Source organism: Haliotis rubra, unplaced genomic scaffold (genome assembly GCF_003918875.1).
Source record: "Haliotis rubra isolate DU_JTF1 unplaced genomic scaffold, ASM391887v1 Scf1456, whole genome shotgun sequence".
Classification (NCBI taxonomy): domain Eukaryota; kingdom Metazoa; phylum Mollusca; class Gastropoda; order Lepetellida; family Haliotidae; genus Haliotis; species Haliotis rubra.
The window spans coordinates 102,423-118,363 of NW_025765399.1; the positions used below are offsets into that span (position 1 = coordinate 102,423).

A 15,941-nucleotide genomic window follows, 5' to 3' on the forward strand; every position below is an offset into this window, starting at 1 on the left:
AGGTTTAGCTAATATCCTTCAACAATTATATATATATATTTGATAGATGTTTAATTCGATGTTTCTACTGTTTATTCGCAGCGGGGCCTTGCGTGTTGTTTCAGTGGATTACGTTTGATGAAAATTCTGTACTGTTGCACATTACGCTTTTTATTCTGCCATGCTGATCCGCATTTAATATGCCTAGCTGTACTGCGCCATGTTTCATTTTATTCAGGTTGCAGTTGCGGTACTAATTTGTCTCAATTCTGCTTTAATAAATAATTACTTTCGTTTGGTATGCAGGCAGCGAATGGAATGGCGTGTATGCAGAGTCTAGCCATGACTGATACACCTGAGACCCTGCATGAGTCTACTGCTGTTGGTGGAGCCCCCTCCCGTCGGGCCTGGTCACGCTAGAGTGGTGCTTGGGCGTGGATCGTAGTCCGCGCCTCAAGAAGCGTCCTGCTTCCCAGACATCCCCATCGTCGCAGCCCGAGCACTAGAGGGCTTCTACTGCATCTCAACGCGACCTCTGGGGAAATCAACAAAGTCTTACTTGAACTTTCTCGAAAGCGAGATTGTTCCGATCGCGATTTGACCCTGTATGATGATCAGCGATCATCAAGGTCACATGATCTGGGCTATCAAAAGAATGACCGATGTAGGCAACAGTGATGTAAAGCGCGCAGGATCAACATGCAGGCCTGATGTACCAACGCAACGCTGATATTCGATGATCTTCCTGAGGGTCCATTAAAATTTCGCCACCACTCAGCGCAGACTTACGCGACTCCCAGGGGCAGCGTCGACCTCTGAGGGGAAATCAACTGGCAGAAGTCTACCAGGACTTTTCTCAGCGAGAGATTGTTCAGCAGCTGAACTGGGCTCTCTCATGATGATCAGCCGATCATCATCCCCAACGTCACGCCGAAGAGAGCTGACCGGTGACAGCTTACAGTGACATCAGCAGAGATAAACCGCTTCACAGCCTGATTGTCTCTACACTGGCATCTGTGCGACTTCCCTGAGGGCCCGCCCGCTAACATGCGCAGAGAGGGTACCCCACCGCCAAATGCCGAAGACCGTCCCCAGATGAACTGTTGCGCGGCATCATCATGATCATGATGGAGGCCACTACAGACTGGAAGCAACCAGCCAGGGCAACGAGCGCCAGCGAAGGATTTCCAGCATGAAACTGACACCCCAGAGCACTCCGTCAGCGTAGCAGCCAGAAGCGAAGCCACCTTAGCGAAGGAGGTACCATGAACCACCTCGGCGAAGGACCAAGATCTTACAGCCCGCCCACGCGAAGGCCTTGTGGCGGGATGGATCATCACCTTCCCACCGGCTTCATCGCCAGGATCGCGGACTCCAGACCACCAGACCTCACGGAAGCCAGCCAGAAGGTAAAGTCGCCCGTTCCCAGGACCCGGACATGAGAGGAAGCTTAGCGAGGCCTTCAGCGAAGGAACACCTGAAACTACACAAAGGAAGCGGCGAAGCTATCAGCATTCTCCCTCCTGCGTACGAGGAAAGGTCAACCCATAGGCGCAGATCACCAAGGCGATCTCCTGCATGAGTCCGCAGCCCGATCTCTAAGTACACATCACCGCGTCGATGCGCCTCACAGGTCACCACGCAGTCTGCACAAAGTCTACCGAGTCCAGAGTCTCCCGATCACCCGTGCATAGATAATGAAACTTTACAGTCCACCGTCAGAAGAGCATCAACACTCTCATCAGCGATGCTGCAGGGATAGAAGGATGATGGGCATCATTGCCGTTTCTCCAGGCGGCTGAGATCACGATATTGGATGGTAAACTTACCCCTGGATCTCTCTTCGCGAGCTTCCAGGTAAGCGGCTTCAGGCGCCAAGACTGATAACCCTGATAGAAGAGAGAAGGCGATGCGAGGCATGCATCCACCTTACCTCAAGGTGGGACCCGATTGCTCGCAGTGCCACAGAATGTGGACACAGCCATGGCCATAAAGCCATAAAAGTTCAAAGCGCCAGGCGTATGTTCTGTAACCTTAATAGATCTAGAGAGCGATCAATGAGATTCTACATCTGCCAGTTTTAGGTGACCACGACCAGAAGATGATAGGATGATCTGCAGAAGCTCTACTTATACCAGAACCAGCAGAACCACACCCTGTATGAAGCTAGCGCATCATGCATATTGGTCCGGACTCTGAACGCCCGGCTGAAGAGTCAGGCCACGCGGCAGAAGAAGGCTAAGAGCCTCTCACCAGTTGGAGACGTGTGACGTCAGCGAATTATGGCAGCTTCACCGACCCACATCCTGTTGAACACAGAGGTGGATTCGCCGAAGCAGCGGCTCATATATATATATACTGATCGGGCTCCCGGCTCATACCCCATACATGGAAGTGATGGCTCCAAGTCTACTTCACACAGAAAATCTAAGAATGGATGCTTCCAGGCCGAAGTCTCCGATCCACCGAGGGAAATCTCCTCCAAGGTCTCCCATATACTAGCCACTTTCGTCATATACTAGCTTCTCCTCAGTCCGTTCAAGACGCCATAAGTTGTCACTATCAACTGTATGCCGCCCATGCGATCTATAAGCCCTACGAAGACAATTTGCACAGGCTATTTTACAACACAGAAGCGTCGGCTGTATTAATTGAAAGATCGCGGCGTTCATAGATCTTCTGCGGAATCCCAACGCTTTCACGGTAACCGGTTGCTAGAATATGCAATCCGGACTCTGACTCTGATTATCTACATGCGTGACCATTACATGAGATCTGCAGACATAATTCAATACTCGAGGGAATTGAACAGCAGCGCTTATTTTTATGAAATTATAACTCGCCGTAAATTCAGAAGTTTTCTGGAGAAGAAATATGTACAACAAGTTCAGCATTAAATTCTCTTTACTAATTATGGCGATACGTTTGTCATGTATACAGTCACTACAAGCTGACAACTTGCAGAGTTTATTGTACCTTTATATAAAGGGAGTCGATTCCTATTCAAGAGCTGAAGGATTACTTTCCACGACAGCCAGGAAAATAACCTGCAACATTAATATTACGGAAATGAGGGTATTTGGCGGGAGGTTTTAGCGTTTACCTTTTAACCCTCGAAACCGCGTGGTCACTTTCGGGCAGCCGGGAAGCTACGGTGAAGACCGGCGATTATGCTAATATCAACGGCTGGCAAGATTTTATACGGGAAGGGTTTTTCCTGCCACTGCGATGGTGAGCATCACAGCGGGTATTCTACAGAATCAAAATGCCGCTTAATTCCACAGATTTGGACAGCGATGGACAGCGACCTCACGCGCGGACGGTCTGATGTAGTTCACAGTTCAAGACTTTTACGTTACGAAAGGTGACGGCTTCAACATATATATCCAGTGAGCCAGAGCAAAGCTACTTTGGAGTCCAGTTAATCACTGAACCCTTCCATGCGGGTGGGCTGCTTTCTTCCAGGTTAGAGAACCTCCACTGTCCCAAGAGTTAGGGCCCGAGGAGCCACGGCCAGTCAGGCGATTTTTCGCATAAAGTTCTGGCGAGGACGAAGACTGCACCTGGTTATTGCACCTACGCTGGTCCGTAAGACTTCGCGAAAGTGAATTACCTAGACGGAAGCGGGATACAAGTGGATCACAAATCCACGGCTACGATCACTCCAGACTGCAAGCTGAATTTCATCCATCAAAATACTAACACAGCTAGATGGTTAGTGGAAACTTCTACGCCCAGCTTTCTGATTGGAGAATTAAAGCCGGAAGTTTCAAGCTCCAACTTAGGGATCTGACCCATAGATTGGCATCCCAACACCTCACAGAAGTGAGGTTTATAGAACTGCGCCTGGATGACATGCTTGGACTCCATGATGCGATGAGTTTCACATCCGCGATGGCCAGCAAAGAGCACTGTAGAATTTATCTCCACCCGAGACCAAGAACTAGGAGGGAAAAGTACGGCAGATTATTTCCATATCATCAACTGAAGATCCAGAATGAAGTCTCACGCATTACTATATACGTTTTTGGATCAGAACTGTCGCCCACTCGTGCATTGCATACAGGCGGATGGACCCAATCAGACTTACCTCCACTTGAGCTTTTTAATACTCATGATAATTCGGAGGCTAGCTTCTACAGAGTTGATCTACTGGAAATGATTATTTGAAGAATAAAGGGAGGATTTATTTCTGGAGATCCGATATGAGTGGTTTGCCAGCCATTATCTGAGAGATATATCACCACCGTAGGAACGATCTCAGGTATCACACAGAATTCGGTGATCAATGAATTACGCTCGCACAACGGTTGACAGTTCTCTCGGAGAAGGATAAAGTCAATCTTACAGATTTCTACTTATCTTATAGCATTTGCTAAATGCAAACTCCATGCTATATATAGAATTTGCTTAAGTTCCTTTTATCATCCACAGTACTATGATTAGTTACATCATACAACAATATATAAGTTAACAACTCTACAGAGTTGGATTTATTATATATTTACCTTAAGTTAATCCATATCTTAAAAGTAGTACTATGAGATTACATGATAAATTGCATTAGCTAACTGGAAGGCCTCCTACAGAGTGTTTTGGCTATTATATCGTGGCTTAAGTTAATTACCATCGCCCGGCATGAGTACTATACTCATGTGTAAAAATATATTCCAATATGGAAAGCTCCTACAGAGTTTTGCTATTATATATGGTAGCTTAAGCTTATTCGCCCATATCGCCAAGACTCAAGTACTATCAATTTCATATCCATATAAATTATATTAAAGCTAATATTAAACTCTCAAAGGGAGTTTTGCTATTACAACTAAAGGATTTCATCATATCGCCAAGCAATATGGGTTACTGGATTATAGCATGTATTAGCTAACAAACTCTCACGGGTTTTGCTGACCCTATCTGCAATGTGGCTTACAGTATTATTCGCCATATCTTAAAAGTAGCAAGTACTATGTTTTACCATCATAATAGGTATATTGGCTATCAAAAAGAGCTCTACGCGAGAGTTTTTACCAGCACTATTATATATTTTGGCTTAAGTTTCATCATATTTACTAGAAACTTAAATAGTTTACATTATAGCATGGCATTATTCCAGCTCGAAAACTCCCTCTGTGGGGTTTTTGCTGTATTACTCATGTCACAACTTAGAGTTTCCATTATATATCTTAAAGCTCAAATACCCATCATGTTTATACTTCCTCTATCCATAGTATGTTGAACTTACTACAATACAAGGTTTTTGCTGTACTCCCATCATATTTAGCTTAAGGTTTCCAGCCTTCGCCATCATCAGCAAGCTCAAAATACACTTCAGGAGTTTTATATCATATATAAGTATGCACAGCTAACAAGCTCTAAAGGGTTTTTGCTTTCAATTATATCGAATAGCTTAAGTTTCAATGTCCCATATCAGCCAAAGCGAGTATGGTTGGCATTAGCTCAAAGAAATCTTAGTAAGCTAAATAACAAACTCTCTTCTGAGGTTTTGCTGTCCTCATATAATATTACCAGGATTTAAATCATATCTGCGAGCTCAGTACTACTGTTTATAACATAAAGAAGTACCATTAGTTAATAAAGCTCTAAGGAGTTTGCACTGCACTATATACCATTTAGCAGAATCTTATCATATCGCCGGCTTAATTACTATCGGATTACATTATATAAATCTATTAAGCTAATAAAGCTCTACACAGAGTTTTGGGGAGACTCATTGTATATGTAGCTTAAGTTAATTAGAATCTATCAAGCACAGTACTTCCTACTCATCGATACCCTTGCAAAGAAATATTAAATTAATCTTTCTAGGACAAAGCTCTACAGGAGTTTTAGCTATTATATATCTTCAGCTAAAAGCTTATTCTCATTATCTATGAAGCTCAAGCATTCCGCCATCTATATCATATAAGTATATTAAACTAACAGAACTCCTAAAGAGTTTTCCCTCCATATCCATATCGTCTAAGCTTAAGGTTTAATCAGCCACCTTAAACAGTACTATGTTTATATGCTTAAAGTATGTTTAAAGCCTAACTGAAACTCTAAGGAGTTTATACTAGCATCAATGTGACTTCAAGTCTATTAGTCTTAAGCATTGTATTAAATGTTATATCCTATTTTTATCATAATAAGTACATTGCAAACCAAACCTTTACATGGCAGCCCTGACCAAGTTAAAGCAGCAGGAATTCCATCCAGGTTCAGTGCCTTTATGAGTTCCCATGGGGTTATTACAATCAAATCACGCAGTTCAAATCACTAATTATTCAAAATCAGAAGAGTATTGCATATATTCCACTCAGCGCGCCGTCATTCAGGTTCTACAAACCAAGAGGACATGGAGTCAGGATAGGGAAAATATGCTTAATTTTTAAGAGTAAAATTGATGTATTATCCCATACTTATCTCTGACTCGCTAATGAAATACACCTCCATCCTCACCCACATAACACTTTGGATTTCCCTGTAGAAGGATTTAAATGTATGGGCTCGGTATGTAAGGGAGGAAGTATGAGGCCTTTTGTATGGGTGGGAAGGTGGCCTCAGAGGCCTACGGCAGCTTGTGGAAGAAGTGGCGCTCGTGGTGAAGTAGTACTAAATTAGTAGATTTTTACATTGAAGAAAGCTTCAATTAGGGAGATACAAAGTGTTCCACTATGTTAAAAGAAGAAGAAGACAAGCAAAAGAGGCATGGGTCAGGATAAAGTGTTATAAAATATCAATTTTACTCTAAAGAGTACATTTTTATTTTTATTATCATGACCTTGTCTTTGACACCTCTTTCCTTTAATCCTTGTGTACAAAGTGATTGCATTGATCATTTAATCTGAAGTTTGCTTCAACAATGGTTGAACTGACTTTGAGACAAACCTTTATAAACGTAGTATGCAGTAGGGTTAAAATGCATGATTGCTGTTTTTCCTTAATATGAGTACCTTGAACAGAATAAAATTCGGTCGTCATGGCAACCATGAAAGAAAGATTATAGAACTCTTCCTACAAGGCACATTCCATAGCTGGTGCCAAGTAAGTATCATTTTTCTTTATTTGAATATATTCTATATGTTGAGCATCATCGATAATCTCGAATTATCTGATTTGATAAAATCTCGCTGAGTACAATGTACATCAATGTAATGCCCGATGCTTTTTATTACCTCCCTTTGCTGGCTCCACTTTCTCACGGTAGCCAATCAGCTAAGCTGCCATTTGCAACTGAGCTTGCCAGTGTAAAAAACAAAGATAAGCTCACAGCTGCACTTGCGAAGGTTTGTTAAGCAGTACAACTCATATGATGTGTGGGAAATCATACAGACAAATTGACGGAGTCCTGAATCTTAAAAATATGTGCAAGAACTCTTTCTACTTCTTTTCAGAGTACCTCTGCAGCGATTATATTTGCCAAGTTAAATTGGTTAGATAAAATAAGCAAAAGTGAGTTGTGACTGGTGCGCTCCAACTTCCCAACTTCCCTGATTGGATAAAAGCCCAGCCAAGGGAGGTAATAAAATCTTAGGACCGAGGCGTAGATTGCATCAGGGTGCAGTGGAGGTTTATAAGTAGCGTATATACCCTGGAGATAATGAGGATGTATTTTTGGGTAGCCAGAATTTACAATACCTACAAATTCATTTGATAAGCTACTTTTGTGTTTCATTGTTGCAATGTTTCTGTACTGGGAACCCTTGCACTCATGTATGAAGTCGTTATCCATGCGTTTGTCAGTGAAGTAAGCATGATGTTCACACCCAACTGTCTACTTGATATATCCTCTGTCACTACTTGTGATAATCGAATCTCTATCTGTCATCAATGCAGGGGTGGCCCACTTGTCAAAGGTGAATTCAGAGTTCAGATCTCAGTTTACCATGATTGTGTTTTGAGGTTTGTCATCACCAAATACATGCGTTTGATTCGTTTAAATCCTGCATCATTTTAAGTTTTCCTCCACTATATTGAGGAACACCATAATATGAATAAAAGAAAGTTTGATCCCCTCCACCATCCTCCATCATCAAAAAGGGGTATACAGTGAAGCCTCGTTAATCCGGACAGTTCGTTTCTCCAACAAATTAGATCCGGAGTTAAAATAATCGTCGAGACTAATGAATCAAGACCCACAAGTTCAGAAGCAAGAGTTGCTTCCCTTACTTTACAAAAGCGACCGCGACTCTGGATAAAACAAATAAGCATTTAATGCATGAAAGCTTATAAAAGATGAATAGCGAAACACACCAATAAAGAGAATTATAGTCATAAGCAAAAATCTTTCAAAGTTGTTTTCAAGCACTCATAACATCATCCGTATCTGATCGCGTCCTTCACTCCAGCGCCTGGAGGAGGTAATGTCTAACAGGCGATCTCTTGTACTATGCCTTGAATTATTCCCGCATCAAATATGCAGGTTGAATGTATGAGGCGTGGTATTTGGGGACAAAAATGCAAGGTCACGCCATGAGATTAATGAAGCACACTTGTGACTTGCGGCGTCGAATGAAACCTAAAAATCACTTTAAAAGATCACATGCCGCTCTCTCGGGGGGTACAAATACATAAATCACTAATTGACATCATTATAAATGAAACCCGTCATTAAGACTACTCATTTTAGGTCTTTAATTAACTTAAATCTACCTTTTTGACAACAGCAGTGCACGAATTCTACTCTCAACCCAGCGACGGAAATTTCCAACCAATCAGGCTGAAGCATCTCTGTGATGCCATATGAGGGACAGATATGAGGGCTGATGCAGAATTCATGTACATTTCAGGGGTAAATTATCTTGTTTACAGACTTGTATAAACCTGAATTACAGTAACAACTGTTAATGAAAATGAAAGCTATATGTTCTCACAATCTACTGTCATTTAATTTTGTCTCCTGCTTGCCTAGTTTCGAGTTACAACTTGTGTTCATAGAGCGATGATTCTGTCTAAATGCGGCTTGAGTATCGCTAGGCCTTATTTATTCGAGCCAGGCGGCTAGTGATAGTAAGCGATGATCAGTTTAGATGCAGTTATTTGAAAATATCGGTGGTTCTTGTCTGATTGTAATAAAAGTATCAAAAGCAGTGTAGGCGTTTTCAAGCTTTCTAATGCCTGGATGGGTATAATGGCTGATCAAATTGATCCCATTTCTGTAATTTTGTTTTACCTCAATATTTAGACATCTATTACGATATTTAAAACTGACATTTGATTTATTTGAACCTGTAAACTAAACAACCCTACTTTGCCATTGCTAGAAGAATCTAAGAATTTACTTAGGGAAACAGGTACATACATTATTAGCAGCACAATAGCAAATGCCTATATGTATTTCTTATGCAACAATGAAGTTCTGTTTGTATTCTCAAAACAGTGTCGGCCCATAAGTTTTCACATGCAGTTAAAATTGCATGCAATACGGCAATTAATACTCCCTTGTAACCCGTGTTAGGTGGTATAAACCTACACGATATTTGTCATCATTCGCTTGATGGTCGGTTAATGAATTTATAACAGGTATAATTAGTTAAGGCAACACCACTTAGATTACCCGACAAAAGGTTCCCATTTTGGTATTTCTTGTGTCTGGAGTAAATACTCAACATTATAAACATCGATCAAAGGATTAACCGATAACACGTAGCTGATTGATTAATTACTCTTATCTTGCACAGTGGATTTGTCAAAGGTAGTGTTTATGTATGTAGATTTACTAATCTATACTGAATACACTGTCGTGTGTCTGTATAAAACAACGTCAGCCTTCTTTCAAAGGATTAACCACCAGTACATTGATTGATTGCCCATTATTGGCTAACTAAATAACTTATTTTTTAAAGAAGGCGGACATTATGCAATTGGATTTGCCAGGTGTGCTATCTTGGGTGACCAATGAGACTATACACACTAATGTAGAAATACCTGAAGCGATATATCACTCGCTTGGTACATTGGACTGTTAAAGACACATCATTTGGAACAGCTGCAGATGAATGGCATATCACTCGTTTTGTGGATATTGATGGATACATTCCTCGAACAAGGGAAATAGCTGGACATTGTTCCTGTAACTTTAATCTGTTTTAATTTTAACATTTGCAATTTGTTTGTTTTCTTTATTTGTCCTAGCATTCAACCAGAATCATTGTTTTTTATATTCAAGGATATGATGTAGAAAACTACCTTATCACGGTAAAGGCGTATTGGATACCTTCAACAAATTCTCAACTCATTACACCAGTTCATTTCTAAAAGTACGCTTCCAGTGATTATCACCTCTACATATACATGTATATTCCATGCAAGACAAGATTTATATAACTTGACTTCCTCGCGGCCAGCTCATTTCGTTGCTAGGCACAACCAACACCATAAACCAATATTTATTATTCAATCATTTTTCTGGAGGTGTAATTTTGTCTCAGTATTATTCTTTTCTTGTCGGACTATTTCAATTTTGTATCCAGCTATATTGGAACCGTGTACTGGAGGCTGGCGTTTATATATAAGCCACTAGGCATGTTAGCCTATCCAGGTTTCTGCATTGATGGAATAAAAATATGTTTAAACCAATCATTGTTTTAGCGGTGAAGTGTAATGAGAACGAGGCAACATACACTAGGGTGTGTGTGCATATTATGATTCACATTGTTGCCAAACTATAAACTGTCAGATATCACAGTCCTGTTATAAATTCCTTTAAGGAAGTATCAGCAGATGCGCCTGCTTTTATTAAGTTTCAAAATGCATACAAGTATGATAATAAACCATTGGGCGTTAATACGCGTGAATGTAGCAAAATTTATAAGCGCGCAGTATTGTCATTTCGACCCTACCTGCAGCTTCCGTGGAAGAAATGCGTTATGTTACAAGTGGTGTCATGCAAAATCCTTTTGGTCATGATTCAAATCCATATTTACCTACGAGTAGAAAGTAGTTTTGATTTTCTGGCTTGAGTGAAAACAAAACCATAATCTCATTAATTCTAACGGACTTTAGCCCGTGGCGTCGCGATTTTCCAAAAGGTGGCTCCCTCGCTCGGGAACATCCGCCAGTCTGAGGAGAAATGCTATAGGTTTGTTTTTCAAGCGTTTTACAAAATCAAAACTACTTTACTGGTAGTAAATATGTATTTGATTGATGGCCAATATGATTTTGTGACATAACTTATAACATAACAATTTCACTCAAATGGAGGCGAGGTGGGTGTCAATATAATACTACTTACAATATTATTGTTACTTGACCACAACCTGCGGCTTCGAGGTTAGAAATGCGTTAAGTTACAAGTTGTGTCATGGAAAATCTTTATGGTCATCAATCATATACATATTTTACTACAACTAGTAAATAGTTTTGATTTTTTAACTTCCGGAAGGCGATCTGGAACACAAGTAAGATATCGTTCCAGGCTTCCACAATGCTCGCCGCTCTCACAAACTTAACCCATTTAGCGCGAACTCTTGGGGTCCTGCTGGGGAAATCTGTGCATGGTGACACCATAAGCCCGACCCTAGGAGCAATTGGCGATAAGCGCGATTCGACATGTCTTCATTGATGATCGAGAAATCATCAAAATGACAGAGCTTACTACACGCTTTACAACTAACTGAAAAATCCTTCCTATTATGATGTCACATCAGTGCTCTGGCGACAGAGTTCAAAGTAACCAGTCTGTGGTTTTACGTTGGTGAGAGTGAAAGTGAAGCAGGCGACTTTTGGCAACTTTTAATTAAATCGGTATTAATTAACCATAAGTTTTTTAAGAATGAATTTGGTGTTCCAGCGTAAGACTAACCACAAAACCGCGTATGACTAACCACAAATCTTTCATATGTCCATGTCCAGATCCATGTGACCGCATCTGTCTGTCAAAAGTACATTAACCGTCACGGAAACAAGCTCCGCGATGTCAATCAAACTGTAAATGTACAGCATCTTCAGTCGGGAGCTTATAATGTCTAATTAAAACAACAACCCTTAATTGACATTTCTCAAAAGTTAACAAAGAGTTCATCTTGTCAACTCCATGACCGAGTGTTTATTGTTTGAGGCCAGTTAAGTAAATGCGGCGGGATGTGTTATTCTACGGTTGAAGAACATGGCGGTACAGCATCCGGACTGTGAAAACAATTTACTGTTTATTTTACTGATTGGTTACAACTACTTACCATCCGGTTCGGAAAGCGAATTTCCGTATTATCGAGGCAAATTAAATGGGCATAGATTGGTAACAGGCTGAAATCGTCCGGGAGGCAAGACAACCCGGATTATGCGGTCGGACTAACAGGGCTTCACTGTATATGCTATGATATCTATAGGATCCCTCCCACCATCCTCCATTATCAAGGGTAAATATCTGTATATGATCCCTCTCCACCATCCCTCCATCATCAAGGGTAAATATCTCTATATGATCCCTCCCACCATCCTCCATTATCAAGGTGTATATCTCTATATGATCCCTCCCTGCATCCTCCATCATCAGGGTGTATATATTTGTATATGATCCCTCCACCATCCTCCATCATCAAGGGGTATATATCTCTATATGATCCCTCCACATCCTCCATCATCAAGGGTATGTATCTGTATATGATCCCTCCCTCCATCCTCCATCATCAGGGTAAATATCTCTATATGATCCCTCTCCACCATCCTCCATCATCAAGGGTATATATCTCTATATGATCCCTCCACCATCCTCCATCATCAGGTATATATATCTCTATATGATCCCTCCACCATCCTCCATCATCAAGGGTATATATCTCTATATGATCCCTCCCACCATCATCCATCATCAAGGGTATATCTCTATATGATTCCTCTATATGAGCCTCCATTATCGGAGCAGTAGGGTAGCCTAGTGGATTGCAAAGCGTTGGCTCGTCAGCTGAAGACCGGGTTGAAACCCCACATGGGTACATTGTGTGAAGCCCATTTCTGGTGTCCCCTTATGCGATGTTGCTGGAATATTACTTGCTAAAAGCGCGATAAAACTAAACTCAGTCAGTCAGTCCTCCATTATCAAGGGTATATATTTGATCCCTCCTATCATCCTCCATTATCAAGGGTATATCTCTTTATGACCCTCCACCATCCTCCATTATCAAGGGTATATATCTCTATATGATCCCTCCGCCCATCCTCTATCATCAAGGGTATATATTTGTATATGATCCCTCCACCATCCTCCATCATCAAGGGTATATATCTCTATATGATCCCCCCACCATCCTCCATCATCAAGGGTATATATCTCTATATGATCCCTCCCACCATCATCCATCATCAAGGGTATATATCTCTATATGATCCTCCATTATCAAGGGTATATATCTCTATATGATCCCTCCCACCATCCTCCATCATCAAGGGTATATATCTCTATATGATCCTCCATTATCAAGGGTATATATTTGATCCCTCCTATCATCCTCCATTATCAAGGGTATATCTCTATATGATCCCTCCCACCATCCTCCATCATCAAGGGTATATATCTCTATATGATCCCTCCCACCATCATCCATCATCAAGGGTATATATCTCTATACAGGGCTGGATTTAAGAGATGTTAACCTACTTGCACCAGGTGCAACCTAAGATAAAAACCTAGTTGCACCAGCCAAATTCCAGTTGCACTGCTTTATTGCGATATACATGTAATGAAAGACATATGCTAAATTATTTAGATTTCTTTTTTCAGAAGTTTCCCACTCAAAATAGACTTGCACCTGGTGCAAGTTAGACTAATAACTAGGTTGCACCTTGTAATATTGGGTTGCACCAATGCAAGTAACAAAGCACTAAATCAGCCCTGTCTATATGATTCCTCTATATGATCCTCCATTATCAAGGGTATATATTTGATCCCTCCTCTCATCATCCATTATCAAGGGTATATCTCTTTATGATCCCTCCACCATCCTCCATTATCAAGGTATATATCTCTATGTGATCCCTCCCACCATCCTCCATCATCAAGAGTATATATATCTCTATATGATTCCTCCCACCATCCTCCATTATCAAGGTGTATATCTCTATATGATCCACATTTCTGGTGTTCCCAGCTGTGATATTGCTGGAATATTGCTAAAACTCACTCTCACCTACTCCTGTTTTCAGTCACAAGACCGGGAGTGTGGAACTGGTAGACACAGCTCTAGCTCTGGCTCAGGCCTACGCCAGCACTGGACGTGAGGAGGCGGAAGGTTTGTTACAGTATTGATCAGATTGTAGGTTTTATTGGAAAGAAAATACCATATGCTCAGAAGAGAAGCTATGAAAACGCATTCTTTGTTAGTCTTGCGACTGTCATAGACATGTGTTCTGTTCTTTCTGTATTTGATAAATGACTTTGATTGCACAGGTTTATGTATTTAAACTATGAGAGCGAGAGAGACATGGATGCCATCTTCAGATTGCTCAGGTTCCTCTATTTGACCTATGACACACAGACATGGATGCCATCTTCAGATTGCACAGGTTCATGTATTTAAACTATGAGAGCGAGAGAGACATGGATGCCATCTTCAGATTGCTCAGGTTCCTCTATTTGACCTATGACACACAGACATGGATGCCATCTTCAGATTGCACAGGTTCATGTATTTAAACTATGAGAGTGAGAGAGACATGGATGCCATCTTCAGATTGCTCAGGTTCCTCTATTTGACCTATGACACACAGACATGAATCATGCCATCTTCAGATTGCACAGGCTCATGTATTTAAACCTATGAGGAGCGAGAGAGACATGGATGCCATCTTCAGATTGCTCAGGTTCCTCTATTTGACCTATGACACACACAGACATGGATGCCATCTTCAGATTGCACAGGTTGATGTATTTAAACTATGAGAGCGAGAGAGAGACATGGATGCCATCTTCAGATTGCTCAGGTTCCTCTATTTGACCTATGACACACAGACATGGATGCCATCTTCAGATTGCACAGGTTCATGTATTTAAACTATGAGAGTAAGAGAGACATGGATGCTATCTTCAGATTGCTCAGGTTCCTCTATTTGACCTATGACACACAGACATGGATGCCATCTTCAGATTGCACAGGTTCATGTATTTAAACTATGAGAGTGAGAGAGACATGGATGCCATCTTCAGATTGCTCAGGTTCCTCTATTTGACCTATGACACACAGACATGGATGCCATCTTCAGATTGCTCAGGTAACTTCTGTATTTCAGCGTCAGCCGAGAGTTACCTGAATGAGTGTCAAGCCAACTGTACAGCTGTCCACGGACCGCATCACACCAAGACCCTGGAGGTGAACGACGAGATCGCCAGGCTGCTCATCAGGACAGACAGACAAGATGTAAGCAGTCATATACTTCATAATAAATAGTGTATGATATTTGGAATACCTTCAGTAACTTGACATACCTAACTCTGTAGAAATGTAATAGGCACTATATCACACCAGACTTGTGTTACGGTTAACAATTTGTCGTCACAAAAGGTTTAAGAGTCCCCTTTGAGCCAGCAAAATAGAACACAGACAAGTCTAAAATATTCAATAATATATTGAGCGAACAATGAGGAAGTTACAATGAATGACAATACAGATTTCTAGTACACAAGAGTCACAAATCTAAAATATTGGGTCACAAATATAAAATATGAACTCACCAGAGTCTTGACATTCACAGTGAGAATAGATATACTGATTGAAGGTTGTTTACAATGACAGCAGTGGAATAGACAAGCATGGTCCTGAAACGTTGATAAACTTGATGATGTCAGACAGATGTGTCTAAATCCAATGTTCTTAAAGTCATGTAATGTTAGTCCCCTGCACAACTCACAATCATCCCTCTATATAGCTCTTACACAGTTTTCAAGCATTCTGGCACAGCTAGGCTACATCAGTATCCTCTCAGAACGTTATTGAAGTCCATCGAAAACACAAGACACGGCGAGGCCA

At 41.2% G+C, this 15,941-nt stretch overlaps 1 protein-coding gene across 2 annotated transcripts in view; it reads left to right on the plus strand.

Annotated features, from left to right (window-relative positions):
* LOC124269566 (tetratricopeptide repeat protein 23-like) overlaps positions 1 to 15,333 on the plus strand; it is a 33,196-nt gene extending 17,863 nt beyond the window's left edge. For both annotated transcript variants that reach the window (XM_046704594.1, XM_046704595.1), the window contains exons 8-10: positions 6,936 to 7,026; positions 14,122 to 14,207; positions 15,205 to 15,333. In XM_046704594.1, the coding sequence (XP_046560550.1) occupies positions 6,936 to 6,974 (39 nt within the window). In that variant the 3' untranslated portion in view covers positions 6,975 to 7,026; positions 14,122 to 14,207; positions 15,205 to 15,333. The remainder of the gene's footprint in view (positions 1 to 6,935; positions 7,027 to 14,121; positions 14,208 to 15,204) is intronic.
* Positions 15,334 to 15,941: the final 608 nt, after the last annotated feature.